At 36.4% G+C, this 22232-nt stretch overlaps 1 protein-coding gene across 2 annotated transcripts in view; it reads right to left on the bottom strand.

Moving 5' to 3' along the window:
* The window catches only part of Invadolysin (leishmanolysin-like peptidase, invadolysin), a 690653-nt gene that overhangs the window by 44499 nt on the left and 623922 nt on the right, over positions 1–22232 (bottom strand). For both annotated transcript variants that reach the window (XM_069818006.1, XM_069818007.1), the window contains exons 7-8: positions 17407–17632; positions 7587–7774 (exon numbers count right to left, since the gene is read on the bottom strand). In XM_069818006.1, coding sequence (XP_069674107.1) covers positions 7587–7774; positions 17407–17632 — 414 coding nt within the window. The remainder of the gene's footprint in view (positions 1–7586; positions 7775–17406; positions 17633–22232) is intronic.

The following is a 22232-nucleotide window of genomic DNA, read 5'->3' as shown; positions in this document are numbered from 1 at the left end:
TTGTCCCTGTTTGTTAGTTGGAATAAAAATATCAGCATGGAACTCGGATGGATTTTGTGAAAATAGATGAAGTTTTTGTCAGTTTTTTTTGGAAAGGCTAAAGAAAGGGGTGAATTTTCAGGGCGGAAATATGTTAAGCTGTCAGAAGGTGAACTTTTTCAGAAGTACAAACAATTATTTTTGAAATACGTACTGTACGTCATTTTTATGCAAGTTAACACTAGATATCAAGACATCGAACAGCTTCAGTTTTGCTCTTTTGCCATTACTTCAAAATTTCTTCAGTATTCAAATATTTTTCCTTCTAATGCTCTTGCCACTCTACAAAAGACTTTCCCAAATGTGTTCAAAGTAAGTCGTTTGAAAACAGAACTAGAGCTCCTCTATACAGATCATGAGTACCAGAACATTTTCCCTGATACAAGCACTAAAACTTGTAAGATAAAACAAAGACGTATTGAAGAAACCTATAGGCTCTTTTCCCTTATTGTGACATTACTGCAAACAAGCGTTTCAGTGGAGAGAAGTTTTTCTGCACTCAACTGCATAAAGACAAATCTTCGCAATTCAATGGCACAAGGGAGATTAACATCATTGGCGTGCATCTCCATTCACAAGGACTTGCTACATGATCTGATTGAGAAGCAGCCATTTCATGAGATAAGTGACAATTCTCCTTCCGTAGAGGCAGACGAATCAAATTAATCTACAAAAAAAGGTAAGTCGTACATCATGTTCCTTAATAAAAGAGCTTCACCAACTTTTGAGGTTGCGAGCTGCCACTGGATTATAACTATAACTGTAACTAACATGCAACTAGAAGTTAACATATCATGAAACTACTGTTTTATATATATATATATATATATATATATATATATCCTTAACTACATTTTACTATTAATAACTATTACAACAACAAATTCCACAATTTGGGACATCTGGCCGAAATCTACGGCTGATTACTAGGATCCAGAATACAAAGCAAAGGTTAAATGAAAAATACAATAAGATTGCGGAGAGAATACGGAACAATGATAAATTTAAAAATAAAGTACAATTTGATTTCGGAGAAACATGAGATGAAAATACATTGAAGAGTAATGAAATGAAGTGAAAAAAAAATTACATAGAATTTCATACTACAAACAATCATTATAGTTGCAAATTAAGCTTTCAGGAATAACTCCCTGTAAAGTTAATTTGAATAATTTTTCCCTCGAAATTATTCAATTATTATAGTTATTTTTTAACAAAAACTCTTTCTCTTTAATTAATATTTCTTATATACTACCGGTACATATGTTTATACCTTAGTTTTCCCTTCCCATTTTTCCTTTACTATATACAAAAATTTTCCAAGTTCCCTAAATTTTCTTCTGTTTACTATTCTATATAATTTCCTATATGCTATTTCTATATTTAATTTTAGTCATGTCTCCTGAATAAAAATTTTTCTTGTTCTTTCATTTTCTGAGCAAAATAGAATGTCTTCGTTTTTATTACATAAAGGACATATATGTATTTTTTTAGTTGGTTATTTAACGACACTGTATCAACTATTAGGTTATTTAGCGTCGATGAGATTGGTGGTAGCGAGATGATATTTGGCGAGATGAGGTCGACGATTCGCCATAGATCACCTAGCATTCACCTTATGGTAAGGGAAAACCTCGGAAAAAACCCAACCAGGTAATCAGCCCATGCGGGGATCGAACCTGCGCCTGAGCGCAACTTCAGGCCGGCAGGCAAGCACCTTAACCGACTGAGACACGCCGGTGGCTGACATATATCTTTTCTCACGTCTCCTCTTCTATTTTTAAGTTCCAAATTCCCAATCTCCATTCTTTCTTCCCTGTTGTTAATTTTTGTATATTCTTCCTGTCTCCATATGACTTTCATTTCCTTGTAATTTATTAATGATTTTAAACCATTTAAATTGCTAAACATTTCCTGTCTCACTTTCTCATTACTCCTCTCCATTATAATTTTACCTATCAAATCTTCTGATGCCGAGCTGATAGCAAAAGTTTTCCTGCACCTTTCAGCCTATCCTTTCTTTTTCCACATTTAAACTTGAAAATAGACCTTCTAAGCATATCCACATTTCCACCTGACATTTCTGCCTCTCCTTCTGCCTATATCAGAGGTCATTAACTACATTGTTCCAATATAAATTATAATAAATTATCACAGCTATTTACAAGCTTGTCTAATCACCAAACCCTCCCATACTTCTTGTACGTGATTGATTCTTGTTTCCTCTCAACTTCAGAGGTATGCATGGACGAGTCACAACAAGTAAATACAGTAAAACTTTATTTATAAATTTTCATTTGAGTCTGGAGAAAAAACGTATAATTGAGAAAAACTTATAACTGGAATGGCATTATTTAATAACGTCTAAAATAGCATTTGAAGACTATATGGGGAGAACAAGTTAAATCAATTCAGTGAAATTTTCACAAAATAAATTCAGACCTTCACAGTTAAGCCATCTTTGAATCTACAATACAGTACTCAAATTTATAACATATATTCTTATTCTTGAAGAATGTAAGATTATTTGTAGAAAACCGTAGCTCCTTAGAGCTAAAGCTAGCTGATATGTTACATTTCAAGTTCAAATCCAGAAAATGTTACGACATTCACGTGTTCTTCCAATGCGATCTTCATTTAATAGCATATGATTATTTTACAAAGAAGTCCGTTATTTCAGACTGCTTGCTCCTAAGGAATAAACCATTCTCTAAAATTGTGATAACTGTTCCACAATTTGTTCAGTTACATCATGGTGTGTTACAAAACGTTTCACTGTTCCCAGGGTGCGAATTAAGATTTCTGATGAGGGGGGGGGGGGATAGAATCCTAGATAGAGAATGCCATACATAAAATTATTATTATCCTCATTCGACATGGCTCAGTGCTTGGTCGCACTGAGTTGCTTGTCTTGCATCCTGATCATAATAATAATTACCGGTATATATGTGAGCAAGCTTAAGATAATATATGTAATTTCTAAGTAATTGATTGTTGTCAGCTTGCCAGTGATGATAATATATCAATATTACTTTATATTTTATAAAGTACAATGTATACTCCTATTAAAACAATTATATTCTGTGACGGGGAACAGAAGTTATCCCTGGCAGGGATGTTAATATGAATTTACAAGAGAGGGATAACTTTCCAACAGGAGTAAATCCCCCCCCCCCCCATCCCTCCCCATTAATTCGCACCCTGAATGTTCCTAAAGCAGTAACAACAACATTAAAGGACGCAGGATTGGTGAAAGAAAGCATGGGCCGTTTCGAATTTCCACGAATTTCAAAACAGGCCAATCTTAACAATGAACACATAGGCCTACTGCTTTTTCGCAGTCTTACATTTTCACAGCAAACCTAATTTCGAGAAAAATTCGGGGGTTTAGAGTCATAACAGCGTATCTACAAAATTGGCCATTTTGACTTATCTACACCATTCATGACTTGGGGAACCAATCTATTTAATGACAAAACAATGGAACGCCTATCTTTAATTGTTACAGAAATAGTGTGCTGCGTATCTACAAATGCACGTGATTATTTAATGTCAGAATTATTTAATGTCAGAACAACATCACCTTATACGTTAATTTGGCTCCATATATTACACTATGGTGTTGAATGTCAGAACAGTGTATGTGTAGATCCGTTGTTTTGTCTCTAAATGCGTATCATTTATTTTTAGATACGTAATCAAAATACAGAATATCTGCATCCTTATATTTACTCACTGTTGGCGTAATCCTTGAAATAATGGATTTTAAAAATGATTGTTATCCCTAATGCAGTCCAATTATACATATTACCGGCACTGTCAGTCATGTAAAGATATCGTTCAATGAACTTGTGCTGAGCAGTCAACGTGTTTTTTAGAGGAATAAAAATTCTTGATCTCCTGAAAAATGAAAAATGTATTACTGAAGAGAATTCAGATTCAGTTAATATCCACAATGTCTTTCAACTTCAAGGATCAACACTGAAGCTTGCAATGGTAAGATTATATACCGGTAATGTTGTTTCATTACTCGTCGTTAATATTCAACTTCAAAATTTTGATAGAATCAACAGATATCAAGTGCGTTATAATTGCTTATAATCCATTTTACTTAGAAATTAGTCACTACGTACATATTTCAAGTCAAAACTATCCCTTTATGCACATTCAGAAAATTACGGCCATATTCCATAGTCTGAAAGTTCAGAATATCGACCAAAGGCAAATCAATTGCTGGACGGTCAGTTAAACCGAAAGATTGCTCAAAATGTGTAAGGAAATGCAATTTCAAATTTACTCAGGCTGAGTAGCTACAAATTAAGGAAGAATTTTGGAATTTAAATGATACAGATAAGCAGCTTTTAACCAAAGATAGACGGTGAAAATTTGCAAGTTTGTCAGACCTGGTTTCTTACAATACCGGTACTCGATTTGTCTGAATCGTTCATACATGAAATGCTGTACGTATAGAAAGTATAAACATAATATAATTTCATAATTTCAAGAGATCAAAGAGGACAGCACAAACCAGCTTGGCTAATTCAGATGTTGTAATGGAAAGAATTACATTTCATATAAATGGTTTTCCAAAAATACTGTACACTGAAAACTATGAAAATGATGGCATAGCTACTGAAAAATAATAATTTTATCGAAATATATTCACAACATAAAATTACCCTTCCGTTTTCAATTGGCTCAAGATGGCCTGGTTTTAGTACAGGAAAGAAGACTTAGAACTCATTTATTTTAAATACAGCAACAGGACTTCTCAAGAATTTGGGCTTAGAAGAATACTAATCCACAGAACTAAAACAAGAATGCGAGATTCTTTCACACTTCAGCCTTTGTTCTCTTCTCCAGTTCATGTTCAGAAACAAAAGCTTAAAGATTTTCTAGTTCTACGCAATATGGAGATTATTCCTGAGCAGTATCATCACAATGCTATAAGTCATTAATAAATGACGTTACAGACGGGAAAGAAGCACAGGTTAATGAAGATGATTATGATGATGATGATGATGATGATGATGATGATGATGATGATCAGCATTGCGATGCACTTGGAGAGCTATGATAAGTAGATGATTCCGGTTAAGAAAGCCAGCTATAATGGCTAATAGGTGGACCACCGTGCTGATCACATGATACCTCTATCCTAGTTAGATTCCACCTCTGCTTAGGCATCTGTGCTTGAGGCCAGCTGGCTGGTCGTCTGGATCATTAAAGTGCTGTAGCACTACGAATATTATTATTATTATTATTATTATTATTATTATTATTATTATTATTATTATTATTACTGAGGACTATTCCTTTTTCAGTACAATAATTCTTTACTAATGTTTGAATGATACCGGTTTGTGTACAAGTCATTGCAGTTAGTTATGGTAAATTATAGTATATTGCCATCAGTTTAGTATTTTAAAAATTTTGGCATATTATCCAACATCTTACTAATCAATATTAGAAGAAAAACTTATCAAACTCTTTGTTTCACAATAATTAGATGTAATTAAACAATAATATATAAATACTTCAGTCCAATATTTCTATTGTCATTAATATTAAAATCAAGTGTAACTTCCAAAAAGAACAATTTATTTAAAGTCAAAACAACGTATCTACAACACAATCTTTTTTTTTCTTACGTAACACTTAGCTTAAACACAAAAAAATTGTTGAGCAGATGTAAACATACTCTAAGAACGAGTTATCACATATGTCGCACACAATAACATAGGCGGTAACAGTGATAGTGTTTCAGTTGTTGCAAAACTTCTTTTGCATTTATCTCAAAACATGCATTTTGTAGATACGTCGTTATGACTCTAAACCCCCGAATTGATTTACAACATATACATTATTACATGTTTCATATCTCCTAGGGTTTAAAATACAATCTTATAAGTGTAAAAAACGTATAAATGATAACATATACCGGTTACCGAAATAAATTAACATGGAACTTTAGAAAAAATGGATAACTGTGAACTGTAAGAGGGCTGTTTTTTTTCAACCTCCGATAATCCATAAAAAAAGACAAGTGTAAATAACAAAATGAATTTATTATCTAAAGTTAGGTATGTACAAACATCCTTACTTTATGACATAATCACCATGAAGATTGAGGCATTTGTGGTATCTGTGGATGAGCTTTCCAATCCCCTCTTCATAGAATGTTGCTGCTAGTGAGTTGAGATGGGCCTTAATGTTGTTTTGAAGCTCCTCATTAGTCTGGAACCCCTGACCTCCTAGCCACTTTTTCAGTTCAGGGAAGAGGTGGAAGTCACTCGGCGCTAAGTTGGGGCTATAACCCGGATGTTCAAACACTTCCCATCGAAATTGCTGAAAAAGCTGTTGAGTTACAGCAGCACTATGAGGGCGAGCACTTACATGAATCAGAAGAACTCCAGAAGTCACCATGCCTCTTCTTTTGTTTTGAATGGCTCTCTGCAGTCGTCATAAAGTCTGACAATAAACAGCTGCATTGACTGTAATCCCCAGTTCCATAAACTCAACAAGCAACACACCTTTCTGATCCCAAAACATGGTAGCCATAACCTTCCTGTTGTTGAAGGTTTATTTGAACTTTTTCAGTTTGTTTGGCGAGTTTGAGTACATCCATTGTTGTAACTGTTGTTTTGTTTCGGGGGTGACAGATTGAATCTAGGTCTCATCTCCAGTCACAATTAATTTTAAAAAAATCTTCACCATCAGCCTCATAACGGGTGAGGAATGTCAGCGTTGATGCCATTTGGCGAACTTTGTGGTCATCAGACAACATCTTTGAAACCTTTCGAGCGTATAGTTTTTTGCAGCATAGGTGTTCTGTTACAATCGTGTAAACAGATGATCTTGAAACTTCAGGAAATTCCACACACAACTCACTTATGGTAAACTTCCGTTTTTATCGAACCATTTGGTCAATTTGTTGAACAATGTCTTCTGTTGCGACAGACTTACGTCCTTGTCCCCCTTCATCCTGAACAACGGTTCGGCCCTCTTTAAATTTCCTACATCATTCACGCACAACACAATCACTCATAAAGTTTTCACCATATACTTAGTTCATTCTTCGATGAATTTCCGCTGCACTATTCCCTTCTGCTTGAATAAACCGAATTACACTAGGCAACTCGCACTTGGCGGGAAAATCAATTGTAGCAGCCATGTTTACATGCCTCCAACCCGGCTCAAAATGGCGTAATGACGTTGGAAGTGGCAGAGGTTATAATGGAGGAGATGCGTAGTCATCCTTCGGGCATCCCCGCCTCCTACCACTTGATTGGGTGTTTACCGGCACGAATGAAGGTTGAAAAAAAAAAACAGCCCTCGTATAAAATACGTTTTTACTATATATAATTAAATAAATATATAAATGAATGAATAAATAAATAAATAAGAAATTATTAAGTAATAAATGAACGCAGATAGCAGGTCTACTAAAACCTGCATTCTGAAATTCTTCACTGAGACTTTTTTCTGCATAATATTTAAATTGGTAAATTCAATTAAATTGATAGCTACAGTGGCTGTTTACATGCCTGGCTGTTTTGTTGTCCATCCATTCTTTGCAGCTCTTCATGGCGAAGTCACAACCGAAGTTCTTGCCCCAACTAAGGGGTTGAGCCATGCTGTAATTAGCACGGTACCAACCAGTATCCTCCATCAGTGCCAGTGTGATGCGAGAGTACACTGGGTTCTGGGTGTGGGTTCCTGTCATGGCCTCGTTCTGCAACAAATGAAGCGTAAGATATAGTGTGACTTACGCAATTCCTAATTCACAAACTTTCTAACCTAGGTACGCAATTCTTGCTTCAGAAAAAGTCTCTGATTACACAATCCACGATTCAGTGTCTGACCTATACAATCCATGATTCTCTTAGTTTTGAGAGAGCCAGATTTAGGATGGATCCTTGCCTTAAGCTTACTGTAGCTCAATATGTGCTCTATATACTGTATGCGATAATAAAACTGTTCGAGTGAGACAGGTGGCTTGGGTGCAGTGGCGGCCAATTGGCTGAGGCAAGTGAGGCCAGGCCTCAGTCACTGGCTTAAATGAACTCAAATTTTATGGGTTTACATATATGTAACCATATTATGTATTTCAATTAAGCATGTAGTGCTGTAGAAGTATTTGAAAACTTTGTGATCTGTCTTACAGTAAAATTTGTTCCTGAGGCCAGAAATCTTCTGGCTGGGTCTGGTTCTACATTTCGTATGTTTTCGCAGGTTTTCAGGTTGCACTAGAAATGCTGCAACTGAAGCCAAATTCTTCTGGCCTGGCTGGTGTCCACCCATCCACCCACCATTCTTTTTGTCCTATAGACCGATCTCTTGTCAATGGTCGTCTGAAGGGTGGAAAGGTATGCGGATGAGGAAGTTGGAGAAGCAGTGCTGGCTAGTCTTCCTAAATAAGATGCAAATAACATAAAAATTCTCGCTGTCTAGCAAGCGCGATCCCACACTGTTCTCTTCTCTTGTGTCTCAGTTTATGACTTACGCGAGAGTTTTGTACTATTGTACACAACTAGTACAGTTGTGAGTGCGGTCCAGTGTTACTGTGTATTCCGGGAAAATGTAAATTGAAACAGATGCAAGCAGTAGTGATGATATAATTAATTCTTTGTTAAGAGTATTCTTTTTCGAGAAAAAATTGATATTTAAAGAAGGGAAGTTTTAAATAGAGATAGATCACTGACAATTTTTCAGAAAGATAATTTTAAAACGCGGGCTTTCAATGCATCCTGGCACGGGCAACATAAATGGTTATATGGTATGCAAAGGAGCACAGGGTCAACCTTTTATATAAATAGCAACTTATTTGGTGAGTGACATTTTCTTATATTTAATTAATGATAATAATAATAATAATAATAATAATAATAATAATAATAATAATAATAATAATAATAATAATAATACCATGGATGAATATATAATAAGATGCGAAACTGTGGTCAGCACCACCTGACAGAAGAGGGTTCATCAGCACCCAAACGTCGTGGGTGGTGAACATTAGAACCACGTGTTGGGTAGATTACCCAGAGTTCTCTCTTTATCTGTTCCTTCGAGACGAACAGACAATGCTCGAGAAGACAAGATGGCAGCCAGAAACTTGCTAATGAGTGGACATAAAGTGATACTAAGTGTGTATATAAGCAGTGTATGTTAAACAGTGGTTTATGGTCGTTGTAAAAATAGTGTTGTTGAATGTACTGTAAAGTAATAGTAATATAATAAATTGAAATATCTAAGTAGTTTTTGCAGACTTTTCCATTGCGCTGTACACTAAATACCCAAGAATACAATCCCAATTATCTAATCTTTTGCTTTATTTTTTGTCTCTGTTTGGTTGTATTTTAATTGGGTAGTGTAAAATAGATCGTCTCTTTTATTTTCCTGTTGGCTCCGGTAAGAATTTTCAGTAGAAGATGGCATGAGAAATAAAAATGTAAATGTTTTATTTTAAATTGGGTTAGTTGAGAATATCGATGAGGGTGGGAGGGAAGGAATATTTTCTGCATAGTTTAACATTTTCGTCACCAGGTGCGCTGCTAAATGCATGGAGTAATTAGTTTCTATTTTCGCTACTTGGTGCGATGGTAGATGTAATAAGTTCTCCACCGTCTAACAGATGGTAGCAAGATCAGTTTCTACATTAGCACCTCTAGCATGTGTTATGGGAAACTCAGTAAGTTTCACATCCTATTATATATTATCCATGCCTATGCCATCACTGACAATTTTTCAGAAAGATAATTTTAAAATGTGGGCTTTCAATGCATCCTGGTACAGGCAACATAAACGGTTATGTGGTATGTGAAGGAGCACAGGGTCAACCTCATATATATACATAGCAACTTATTTGGTGAGTGAAATTTTCTTGTTTTTAATTAATGATAACAATTATAATAATAATAACAATAATAATAATAATAATAATAATAATAACAATAATAATAATAATAATAATACCATCAATAATAAACATTCTGTATAGGAGGTAGACCTAAGCAAACTAGTTACATCAGGCCTTACCAAGAATTTTTGTCACCGGTGCTATTGCCCAGGTGGCATTCGTGAATCCAATGCTGATAAGTGAACCATCCTGCTTACCCCTGAAAAAGCCAGATTTCATCCACAGACAAGTAGCCCTACCTGAAAGCTCCAGGGCCAGAGATCCAAGCCCTCCCTATAACAGCATAGGAAATCCTTAACTATTCCCAAGACTCCATCCCAGCCTATTTTTAAGTAGTGCGGATGATAGATGAAAATGAAGGAAGGTGGAGAATGTTGGTGGATTTATAGAGGGAAAGAGAGTATCCAGAGAAAAACACTCCGCAACATCTGCTTTTTCCACCACAAATTTCATCCCAACCTGGTCGGAGATCGAACCTGGGCCACCTGAATGGAAAAGCAGCACGCTGGCGCTTATGCCACAGATGTAGTATCTTGATTCATAGTTTTTGACGTATATAATTCCTCATTCACAAAGTCCCTGACCTGCATAATCCATGAGTTACATAGTTTCTGACCTAAAAATCCTTAACTCAAGTAGTGCCTGACCTACGCAATACATGTTTCATTAAAAGTTCCTGACTTATATAATAGGGTGGAGTGAAAATATGAAGTTTATGGAGTCAAAATGTAATACCAGGGAAAAGTTGTGGTTTGATATCATAAAGAACAGTGCAAAATATTTTTTTCTCTACCTTAATATTTAGAGATGCTCCAAGAGCACCATATTTAGAAATTTTCACAAAATTTGGAGGTTCAGATTTTTAGTGAGAGAACGACCTCCAGTGGTTTAATCTGAACAGGATACCATGAAAATACTTAAAAAATACATCTTAAAAGACTCTGCATATTTTTGGTCCCCTGTTATTCCATCTTGAAGTGTCACAGAAACCTCAATTTATAAGAAAATTGAGCATAATCACAAAACCCTTAGGTGTGATATAATTAATATAATTAATTAAAATTCATTCTTCTTATGTTGCAGGGTATTTAAATCAGAACAATGGCCCTAATTAATATAAGAAATCTGCCTTTCTGCCCTGTATTCGGAATGCTGAAGGGGTTACCTACCTATCATGACGTAATGAAATATATCTGTGGTCAAAATTCAATTGAAACCTGACTTCAAATCAAAAGAACCTACTGTTGGAGAGATTTCAGAAAGAGTTGCTATCAAAACTAAAGAAATCTAGGTGAAGGCACCTATTCCGATACAAGAATAGTACAACTGGTTCGTGCTTACCATGATGAATACAGAAAAGTACTGTATACTGCAACCCCAATTTAGAGTCTTCCAAATAAAGTTTAAATAAGTGATTTTACAGCAATTCGCTAGCTATATAATGAAAAACAAAATAATAGAACAAATATAGAAAAAGGCAAAATAATTACGATTTTAACAAACTTCAAAGTCCTTGGGGCACCTCAAAAATTAAATATATAAACTCTATATTTTTACATTTCTAAGTTAAGTGAAAAGGCAGATTTTTGCAACTATTACATTTAGAAAAAAAGATAAAAAACAATTTTATGTATAGATTCACTCCACCCTATTACATAATCATCGATTAATAAAATCTCTGGTTCAGTATCTCACCCACACGTAGTACCTAATTCACGTAGTCTCTGACCTACACAATCATTGATTCATATAGTTCCTGAACTCCACAATTTATAGTTCACACAATCTTTCATCCTCTGAGCTATGTAATTCCTAGTTCATATGTCCCTGATCTCCACAAAATCTGGTTCTCCAGTCCCCAGTTCACAAAGTTTCTGACATACGAAGTCTCTAATTGACATACTTCCTGAACTATATAACCCCTGACCTATATAATCCCTGTCTCACAGTTTCTGATCTACGCAATCCATGATTCACGTTATTCCTTATTTATATAATCCCTAATGAATATATCCCCATGCCTACATAGTCCCCAATTCTTAAAATGTTTTATATACAGAGTGTAACAAAAAAAGTGGGCAACTTGAGGTATGGATTCCTCATAGCCTATGTCTAGAAGAAAAAATGGTTGTATCAACATGGGTTTGGAAATGCTTGGTTTCTGAGAAGGGCTTGCAAGTATTATCATAGAGTACTTTATGTCTGAAAATGCCAAGATTTGGCGAAAACGTTCACAATGTTAATAATATAATGTAAAGTAATTATCATAGTATTTTAGATTAAAAAACAAGTCATATGACTGAATATTATCTGTTTTTATTTGTACTCCAGTACATTTGTTTGCTGGAATTATTATGATGCAATTTGTTTACATTTCCTTAGATGAACTGTTCAAAATTTCCACCTCCTGCCTGAATACAGGATGCAGTTTGTCATCCCATCAGGACCCAAACATGCTCCCAAATTCCTGGCATGGTTCTTATTGTCTGACACCCTTGTAGAAGCCGCTAATGGGGAGTTCCATCATTATCCACAGGAGTCGAATACACCAACGACTTGCCTCCACAGAAAGAAGTGCAACGGGTTGAGATCTGGTGAGCGTGGAGGCCAAGCATGCTTTGCGCTCGATGAGATGACAAGCTGCAGCTTGTATTCTGGTAGGAGGTGGACATTTTGAACAGTTCATCTAAGAAAATGTAAGCAGAATGCATCATAAGGAGCTGTACCCCCAGGCGAAGATAATTATCAGCGGGATAGTGTGGCGACGAGATTTTCACTGGACTCGGATTGGGTGACTCAATGAGGCATTCGACTGGGTGGCAGATAGAACGGGAGCAACATTCGTGGACCCAAATTCGTGGATCGGTGACGGGGACCTGGGACGTGATGGAGTCCATCTAAATTGACGAGGAGCGACGGGACTAGGAGTGCTGTTCTCGAGGGCGGCGGCAATGGAGAGGAGCAATGACCGGGAATGACGGCGGCAAATAGTATGTACGAGTACTATTACTACGGCGGAGGAAGCAGCAACGGCGACGGCAACGGGAGAGACGGAGGCGGTAGCGGCGGCCACAGCGGAAACAACAGGGATCACCAATATTATGTCATGTAATGGTAAGTCTTTAGTGGTGCTGCAGGTGAATTGTAGAAGTATTTATAATAAATCAATTGAATTCTGGAACCTAGTAGATTCGCATAATCCTGATGTCATAATAGGAATGGAATCATGGCTTTCCAGCGAAGTAGCAGACTCAGAAGTATTTAGAAACGACTATGTAACATACAGATGCGACCGTGTAGGAACAGGGGGAGGGGTTTTTATATGTGTAAAAGAGTGCCTGCAGAGCGCTGAAAATTTTAAGGACTCGGAGTTCGAAATGTTGGGTGTAGACATAGCGGATGATTATTCGCGAAACATATTACAAATCGTCGGTTTATACAGGGCCCCGAAAGAAGGCTTGAACGTACTGTATAAAATAAGAGATATGTTGGAAAATAGAAAAATCCGCGGGCAGTATGTTATCGTTGCAGGGGACCTAAACTTGCCTCAGGTAAACTGGCAGGGTACAATAGAGGGAGGGATGAGTCAAGCCCAGTCATTAGTAAACTCACTCATCTGGAAGCATAACTTAATTCAAGTAACAGACAGGGCGACAAGGGGAGGTTCGTTACTAGACATATTTCTTTTAAGACCCTCAGAAATAGTCGCAGGTATTGAAGTGATTCCAGGTATTAGTGACCACGACGCGGTAATTCTTGAAATATTATGGAATGCTAAGTACAAGCAAAGCGGAAAAAAGAACAAAAATATCTTGCAATATAACAAAGCGGACAGAGAAGGCTTCCAAAATTATCTTAGGGAAAAGTACTCATTATGGGTTGTAAAGGGCAGTATTGTAGAAGAATGCTGGGCGGAGTTCAAGCAGATTATATTAACAGGAATACAGAAATTTATCCCGGTTAAACACTTATCAAACAATCCCGATCCGGAATATTATAATAAATACATACGGAAACTGAAAAGAAAACTAAGGAAATCCTACAGACAGCACAAGGAAAGCCTTGCAAAACAAACAAAATTCACACAACTATCGAAAGAACTGCTTAATGCGAAGATGATAGCGCAGGAAAATTACCTAAATAAACTTTTCAAAGGTGAACAAAACAGGTGGGGGGAATTTTATAAATATGTGAAGAGACGACGCAAGGAAAACTATTCCAGCCTCCCAATAAAAAATGACCGCAATCAATTTATCGTACAGGACAGCGAAAAAGCAGAAAAATTAAATTCCTATTATGCCACTGTTTTTGGGATGAGGACAATAGTACCACACTTAGCTTCTGTGGAAAATACGGGTCAGTTTTCTATCAAGCCTAGGGACATAAGGAGAAGGATCTCTAAATTGAAAACTCATAAATCAGTAGGACCTGATGGTATCGCCGGAGACGTACTAAAATTGGGAGGGGAAGCCATGATTCCCTATCTAGTGCGTATATTTGAAATATCAATTAACAATGGTACTGTCCCGCGAGATTGGAAAGATGCAATAGTGGTGGCAATTTATAAGTCAGGGTCTCGCTCAGAAACAAAAAATTACAGACCAGTCAGCCTCACCTCTGTGGTTTGCAAACAGATGAAACACTTGATTTCAGCTTATCTAAGGCAGCATTGGGATGACTCAAATTGGTTACATAACTGTCAGCATGGATTTCGGGGGGGCTATTCATGTGAGAGTAAATTAGTAACGGTATGTCAGGATTTAGAAGACGGAATAGATTCCAATAGCCAAGTAGATGCAGTGATTATTGACTTTTCACGCGCATTCGATGTAGTCCCACACGATATATTGTTGGTTAAACTACAATCAACGGGGATTGACTTCAGAGTGCTCCAGTGGATCAAGGAATTTTTAACTTGTCGCACTCAGAGAGTACGGGTAGGGGAGGAATTATCGAACCCAATTGAAATTACTTCCGGGATCCCGCAGGGGAGTGTCTTGGGGCCTCTTCTATTCTTGGCTTTTGTAAATGATCTGCCAGTTAATATCTTGTCTAGGGTTCGCTTATTCGCGGATGATTGTATGGTATACAGGGAAATAAAAAGTCATGAAGATACTACTCTTCTCCAGAATGATCTCAATAGAATAAACGATTGGGCAATAGCCAACAAAATGAAAATAAATTCTCTAAAGAGCAAAGCCATCAGCTTTACAAGGAAAAGAAATAAAATAGTCGCATCGTATACGTTAGGGGGTGAAACCATTCCGGAAGTTAACAAATGTAAATACCTCGGAATAACATTTAGCAGTGATCTCGGCTGGGGGGAACACGTTACAGACACAGCGGGAAAGGCATGGAGAGCGTTACACTTTGTGATGAGGGTACTAAGAAAAGGTTCTGACAAATCCAAAGAGATTGCACATAAATCACTAGTACGTCCAGTAATGGAATATGGTGCTGCATGTTGGGATCCTTACAGATTAGAACATATTAAGACACTGGAAAAGATTCAAAAACGGGCTCTTAAGTGTTGTCGGAAAAATTAACCATTAAAATGGGACACACTCAAGGACAGGAGAACGCGAATTCGATTATGCGCACTGTTAAAAACATACAGAGGTGAGCCTGCCTGGAGAGAAATAAAAAATAGGTTGCAGCCGCCAAATTACTCTTCAAGGAACGACCACTCATATAAATTGAGGCAAAGAAGGCAGAGGACGGACACTGGAAAGTTTTCTTTTCTCAATCGTACTATCAGGGACTGGAATGCTTTACCTGCAGACTTACTAAAGGCTTTACCAACAACCAAAAATGCATTTAAAAATAGGCTTAAGGACCTTACTAATAGACGGTAATTATACACAGTAGTTAAAGGGTGTAAATGATATGCTGTTATTGAAGTGTTGTATCAGTGAAGAAGTATGTCGTGTCAGTGAAGTGTGCTGTGTAAGTGAAACGTGTTCCTGTCAGTGAAGCTTTATAGTTTATAGTGGCAGTGCAAAGAATTTGAACAGTGAAATGTTTTTGAAGTGTTAGTGAAATCAGGATAGAATCAGTGAAATGTGTCGTAGTTCCAGTGCAGTGAGTGAGTTGACAGCGAAATGAGTGTAATGTTGAAAGGTACTTGTGCAGATATGAACATATACTCGTGGGTTTTAGTTCGATCTTAGTTTTAAGATACAAATTAGAATATTTCAAATGTTATTTTAAGTGACCGTTTCATTTAATTTAGTATATTCCCTGTTGTTGTTATTATTATTATTATTATTATTAGTATTAATTATTAGTATTAGTATTAATTGTATTTTTAATTAATAAGTTTATTATTGTCATTATTGAGTGTAATTAGTTACCATTGCCACCGGGTATATACCCATTGCAGTGTGAATAAATACATACATACATACATACATACATACATACATACATACATACATACATACATACATACATACATAATAATTCCTGCAAACAAACGTACTGGTATGCACTATGACCATACTTGCAAGCCCTATACAGAAATCAAGCATTTCCGGACCCATGTTGATATAACCATTTTTTCTTTTATATACAGTAGAATCCATCTTAACCGACACCAAATGGACCAGGCTAGTTCCGGATACGAGATTTTGCCGGATAATTGAATAAATACTGGTGTATACAAAAAAAAAGTTAGTATTTCATGATGCCGAATGTTGAAACTGCAGGCATATGAAGCTTATTTCTCTATCATTTGCTCATAACTGAATAAACATAAAAACTGTGGATTTTCCTTATTAAAACACATCACACAACACAAATAATACACTAGTTCTAGGCTAGAATATTCATTGAAAATAAAAGTTCGTGCGAACTTCCTAATGTGGCAACACTGCCGGCAAGAACATAACTAACTAAACATAAAAATTGTGTGGATTTTCTTTATTAAACACTTTACACAACACAAATAACACATTAATTTTAGGTTAGAATATTCACTGAAACTGTAAGTTCGTGCAAGCTTCCTACTGTGGCAACATTGAGGGCCCGAACATAACTAAATAAACATAAAAACTGTGTGAATTTTCTTTATTAAAACAAATCACGCAACACAATAATACACAAATTTTAGGTTCGAATATTCACTGAAAATGAAAGTTCATGCGAACTTTCTAATGTGGCAAACTGTTGGCTCAGACATGGCAATCTGGCAGATTTAAACTCTTTTTGCCCAGGCAAAGTGTCGTTGTTTTGGTATTGCCAGTTATTTGGGTGCCAGTTACGAGGGATTTTACTGTATATGACGAATCGATACCTGAAGTTTAGCCCACTTTTTTCGTTACACCCTGTGTAATCTTGTGTGCATAATTCCTTGTTCATACAAGATCTAATCTATAAAATAAGTGGCTAACACAATTCCTTAATTTGCACAGTCCCTTCTACACAGCTCCTGACTGACTTACCTCAAAAACTCGCTTCTCCCAGTGTGTGAGTGCAGTTCCGTCCTCACCCTGGTCTTCCAGCTCAGCACCCTCTAGGTCCCAGCACCCAAAGTGGTTCCGCACCTCTTGGACCACTCGTGGCGTCACCATCATCTGTACCTCGCGTCTCACACGGCCAATGTGCACAAGCCAGTCGCGCCGCACCACAGAGCGGATCACGCGATCGCTCCACTGCCTAGTCAGCAGCCTATGGTACATAGATATTTAAAGAGATCCATATCAATATGTGTTGCGAAGGTCGCATGTTATATGAACCTATAAAAATCTGATACTTAAAATATTGATTTAGTACAACCCAAATAAGTATTCGTCAAATTATCATACAGAATTGTGCAGATAAAACCGGCCCGTCTCATTCCATTTGATTTGAAATTATGTTGGCTATCCTTTCTTCTGCATGTTTAGTTACATTGTTGCTTGTTACATGCTATAACTTACAAGTGATTTATAAACTTTTCTGTTTGTTGTTGTAATGTAAAGAGTTGTTTTGTGAATAAGCATGATATATTCAATACTAGAGCGAATATTCATTACAGACAGAGTTGCCAGATTTTAGATCTACCAAGGAGGGACATCCTTTTGCCATCATACCAGTACTTACATTTTGTCTTAAAAAAGTGTGATAGGCTGTGAATATGAACAAAGTTGACATTTTCATGACTATATAAAAAAAGGTAGGTCTATAAAAATTATTCCTTTATATGCATTTGAAAAAAGTAATATGAATCTCAAAATTGCAATTTAATAAAAAAAAACATAAGCTTACTGTAGATACATGTTTCTAAGTATAAAACAATATTTATTTGGCTGTAAGTTACATTATGTTTCTCTGTCGTCTTTCTGAAGGGCTTGCAGCAATAATATGTTATGCCAAATTATTAACTTAATGACTTAATAGTAGTTCTGTCTCATAGATTTTTATTTTATTGGGTTATTTTACGACGCTGTATCAACATCTAGGTTATTTAGCGTCTGAATAATGAAGGTGATAATGCAGGTGAAATGAGTCCGGGGTCCAGCACCGAAAGTTACCCAGCATTTGCTCGTATTGGGTTGAGGGAAAACCCCGGAAAAAACCTCAACCAGGTAACTTGCCCCGACCGGGATTCGAACCCGGGCCACCTGGTTTCGCGGCCAGACGCGCTGACCGTTACTCCACAGGTGTGGACCTGTCTCATAGATTTCCCCAGGTTTATCATTAATTGTAAAGCACAAATTCCAAAAGATGGCATTACATGTGACAAAATATTTAAATTGCAATGTTTATTAATTGATTACAATGGCATACAATTTATTGATACCCATATTCCTATTTATTTTGTACCCTAGCATATTACTGCTCCAAACCTATCATTTAACATAAAGTATGGCCTACATTTTCAGAACTTACATAGCTACCTACTTATCACTGGACTTCAGCATTTTCATAAAGCTTTATTTTTTACCATTTTCTGTGCCATGTATTTCTGATGAACGTCTCTTTTTAAATCTTCAGAAATATCATATTCACCAATGAATTCGCTATTACAAACCTTACACTTGCCAAAATATTCTTTTCCCAATTTGCAAATCTAGATTGTTGAGAAAATTAATTTAAATTTAACGTAATTATTTAGGCCTAGAAGAAAATAATTACTAGGTACAGTAATGAGAAAATTATACAAGTGATCTTAATTTTCTAAAAGAGGAAATTTTTGTGTCCCGCCTCGAATCAAAGCAGGACTCAGGACCATTATATGAAAATCGGGACATGTCCTTCCAAATCGGGACATCTGACAACCCTGATAATGGAGGCGTACATACGTGCCAGCTCTATGAAGGAAACACAGGAATTATTCAGGGACAAATATCCATTTCGTCCAATACCATAGAAAATCAGCATTCAAGATTTGTGCGAAAATGGCATACAATTGGGTCCATTGCAAATGTAACAAGGAGAAGGAACAGACGCCTTAACTTACTAGGACTAGAAGTCCTCGAAAGTCCACTACGAAATTGGCTCAACAGGTCCACGCCAGTAGGAGAACTTGTGGACGTGTGTTGAAGGCTTCGAAATTCAAACCGCACTGAGTAACAGCTGTGCAACAACTGAAGGAGCCTGATAACTATAAACGTGTAAATTTCTGCTGCTGGTTGTTGAGTATGGTAACAGATGGTCATTTGGACTCGCTGTTATTTATCATGACTGATGAGGCTTGTTTTCAGCTCTCTGGATATGTTGTTGTTTTCTATTGCCAGGCATTCGACAATAAAGTCATTTGATCTCTTGCACTCCAGTACTTTTCAAAGATATTGTCATGGTCAGCCACTGAAGCACAGATTTTGAGGTATTCCGAATCCATTTCTTGGTTTGAGTTCCACAATGGGCAGTTAGGGGACTGATATTCCAATTCTATGCAGGTGTTTGCCCAAACAGTCATGGCCTGTTGCCAATCTAAATGTAGCTACAGACGATTTGCGTGGTAAATCGGGAATTAACTGTGGATTATAATGCAGAAGTTCCATTTTTTCCCTTGAGTTTGTGTTATCAAATTTTGTTTGTTGAAGTCTAAGTATGTAGATTTAATAAATCTTTTCACAGAGTAATACGTAGATTTAGTAACAGGTTTATTAGTAGCAGTGCTGCCCTTCTCGTTTCCCAGGATTCCACAATGGGATGGTATCCATTGGAATACAATTCTTTTATTGAGTGTTATTAATTGAGAGAGCATTTTAGTTATTTCTGCTGTTTGAGATGAAGGTGTGTATCTAGAGACTATTGACAGAATAGCTGGATATGTAAACTCTCAGAACAGCAGGTACTGGACGACAGAAAATTCTAACCTAGGGTACGAGCAATCCCTACACGACCAAAAGATCGGTGTGTGGTGCGAGCAACCCCTACACGACCAAAAGATCGGTGTATGGTACGAACAACCCACACACGACCAAAAGATTGGCGTGGTGCGCTATGATTGCAAAACGCATTATCGGTCCAATATTCTTCGACACCACAGTCAACACAGATGTATACTTGACCTTCTTGGTGAATTTTATCCCCAATTAACAGAAGAGGAGCGTAATTACCAGGGAAAGGATTTATATGTAAATACATATTTACTTATAAAGCTAATATAATTTATATTTTGCATTATCTTTATGTTTCACAATGTGTAGGGTTGAAAAATCCTACTTTTATTTTCCATATTTTTCCATATTTTAGAGTTTAGTACATATTTTCGTTAATTTCCATATATTTTCCATATTTCATATAAAACAGTCCATATTATATTAGGTTTAACAATAAAACAAAACAAAATTCCATTAACTTTTAAAAATACATTTCAACAATAGAGATTTAAACACATGTTCAGTAATCCCTTTAACATCAGAGTTATTTGAAAATTAGCAGTCCTAGCAACAATGGGAAAGTAAGTTACAAAACTGTATTAATTTAATTTAAAATTTTTAACAGACTTCAGTTGTGCAGCTCAACAGTTAAATGCCAGTCAGAGTACACATAGGTTCAGTTTTGTAAATCATACTATAAAGACGGTAAATATGCCAAAAGTACGTCATTCAGTCAATTTAAAATCAAAACTAACAAGTTACATTTCAGAATTTAAAGAAGATGGTTTATCAACTGACAATAAAATATTATTTTGTAATTTGTGTCAGTGTGCAGTATCATCTACACAAAAGTTCCTGGTGCAACAACACATTACAACTAGTAAACATCAGGCCAACAAACAACTAAATTCCAAGCAGAGACAATTGTTTTTAACACAACCAACAACATCGAATGTAAGATCTGAGTTTAACATCGACCTGTGCCGTTCTCTCATCTCTGCTGATATTCCTCTCTACAAACTAAAGAATAAGGTCTTCAGGGAATTCCTTGAAAAATATACTCAACATACAATCCCGGATGAGTCAACACTTAGGAAGACGTATGCTCCATCCATCTACGATGAGACAATACAGAAGATAAGAGATGAAATTAAAGATAGTTCAATTTGGGTTTCCATTGATGAGACTCCCGACAAAGAAGGTAGACTTGTTGGTAATGTAGTTATCGGTTTGTTAAGTGAACAATATTCTGAACGAATTCTTTTACATTGTGATGTTCTAGAAAAGTGCAATAACAAAACTATAGTTAAACTGTTCAACGAAGCTATGGGTATCCTGTGGCCAAAGGGTATTATGTACGATAATGTGTTATTCTTTATTAGCGATGCTGCCCCTTATATGGTCAAAGCTGGACAAGCATTATCTGTTGTATATCCTAAATTGACTCATTTTACTTGTGTGGCGCATGCATTTCATCGTGTGGCAGAAGTGGTCAGAGACAATTTCCCTAAAGTAGATTTGTTGATTTCATCAGTGAAAAAAGTATTTCTCAAAGCTCCCAGTAGAGTTAACGTGTTGAAAGAAATGTACCCTGAAATTCCATTGCCACCAAAGCCAAATTTAACTAGATGGGGTACATGGCTAGAAGCAGTTGAATATTATGCCGAACATATAGACTCTATTAACAATGTTCTCCTTGCATTGGACTCTGAAGATGCAGTCTCAATTGATACTGCGAAAACAGTTACCTGTGACATAAGTGTGAAGAATGACTTAGCTCACATTCAGCATACATTTTCATGCATCATAAAAACGCTCAAAAGTCTCCAAAATAGGCACCTTTCACTATCTGAAAGTTTTGAAATTATAAATAGTACTGTGGAACAACTGAATCGTGGTAGAGGTAAAGTTGCAGATGCAGTAAGAGCTAAGGTGGACACTGTACTTTCAAAAAACCC

The sequence above is a fragment of the Periplaneta americana genome, chromosome 2 (genome assembly GCF_040183065.1).
Source record: "Periplaneta americana isolate PAMFEO1 chromosome 2, P.americana_PAMFEO1_priV1, whole genome shotgun sequence".
Taxonomy (NCBI): Eukaryota; Metazoa; Arthropoda; class Insecta; order Blattodea; family Blattidae; genus Periplaneta; species Periplaneta americana.
The sequence above is the reverse complement of the archived record's forward strand: the minus strand, read 5'-3'. Positions and strand labels throughout refer to the sequence as shown.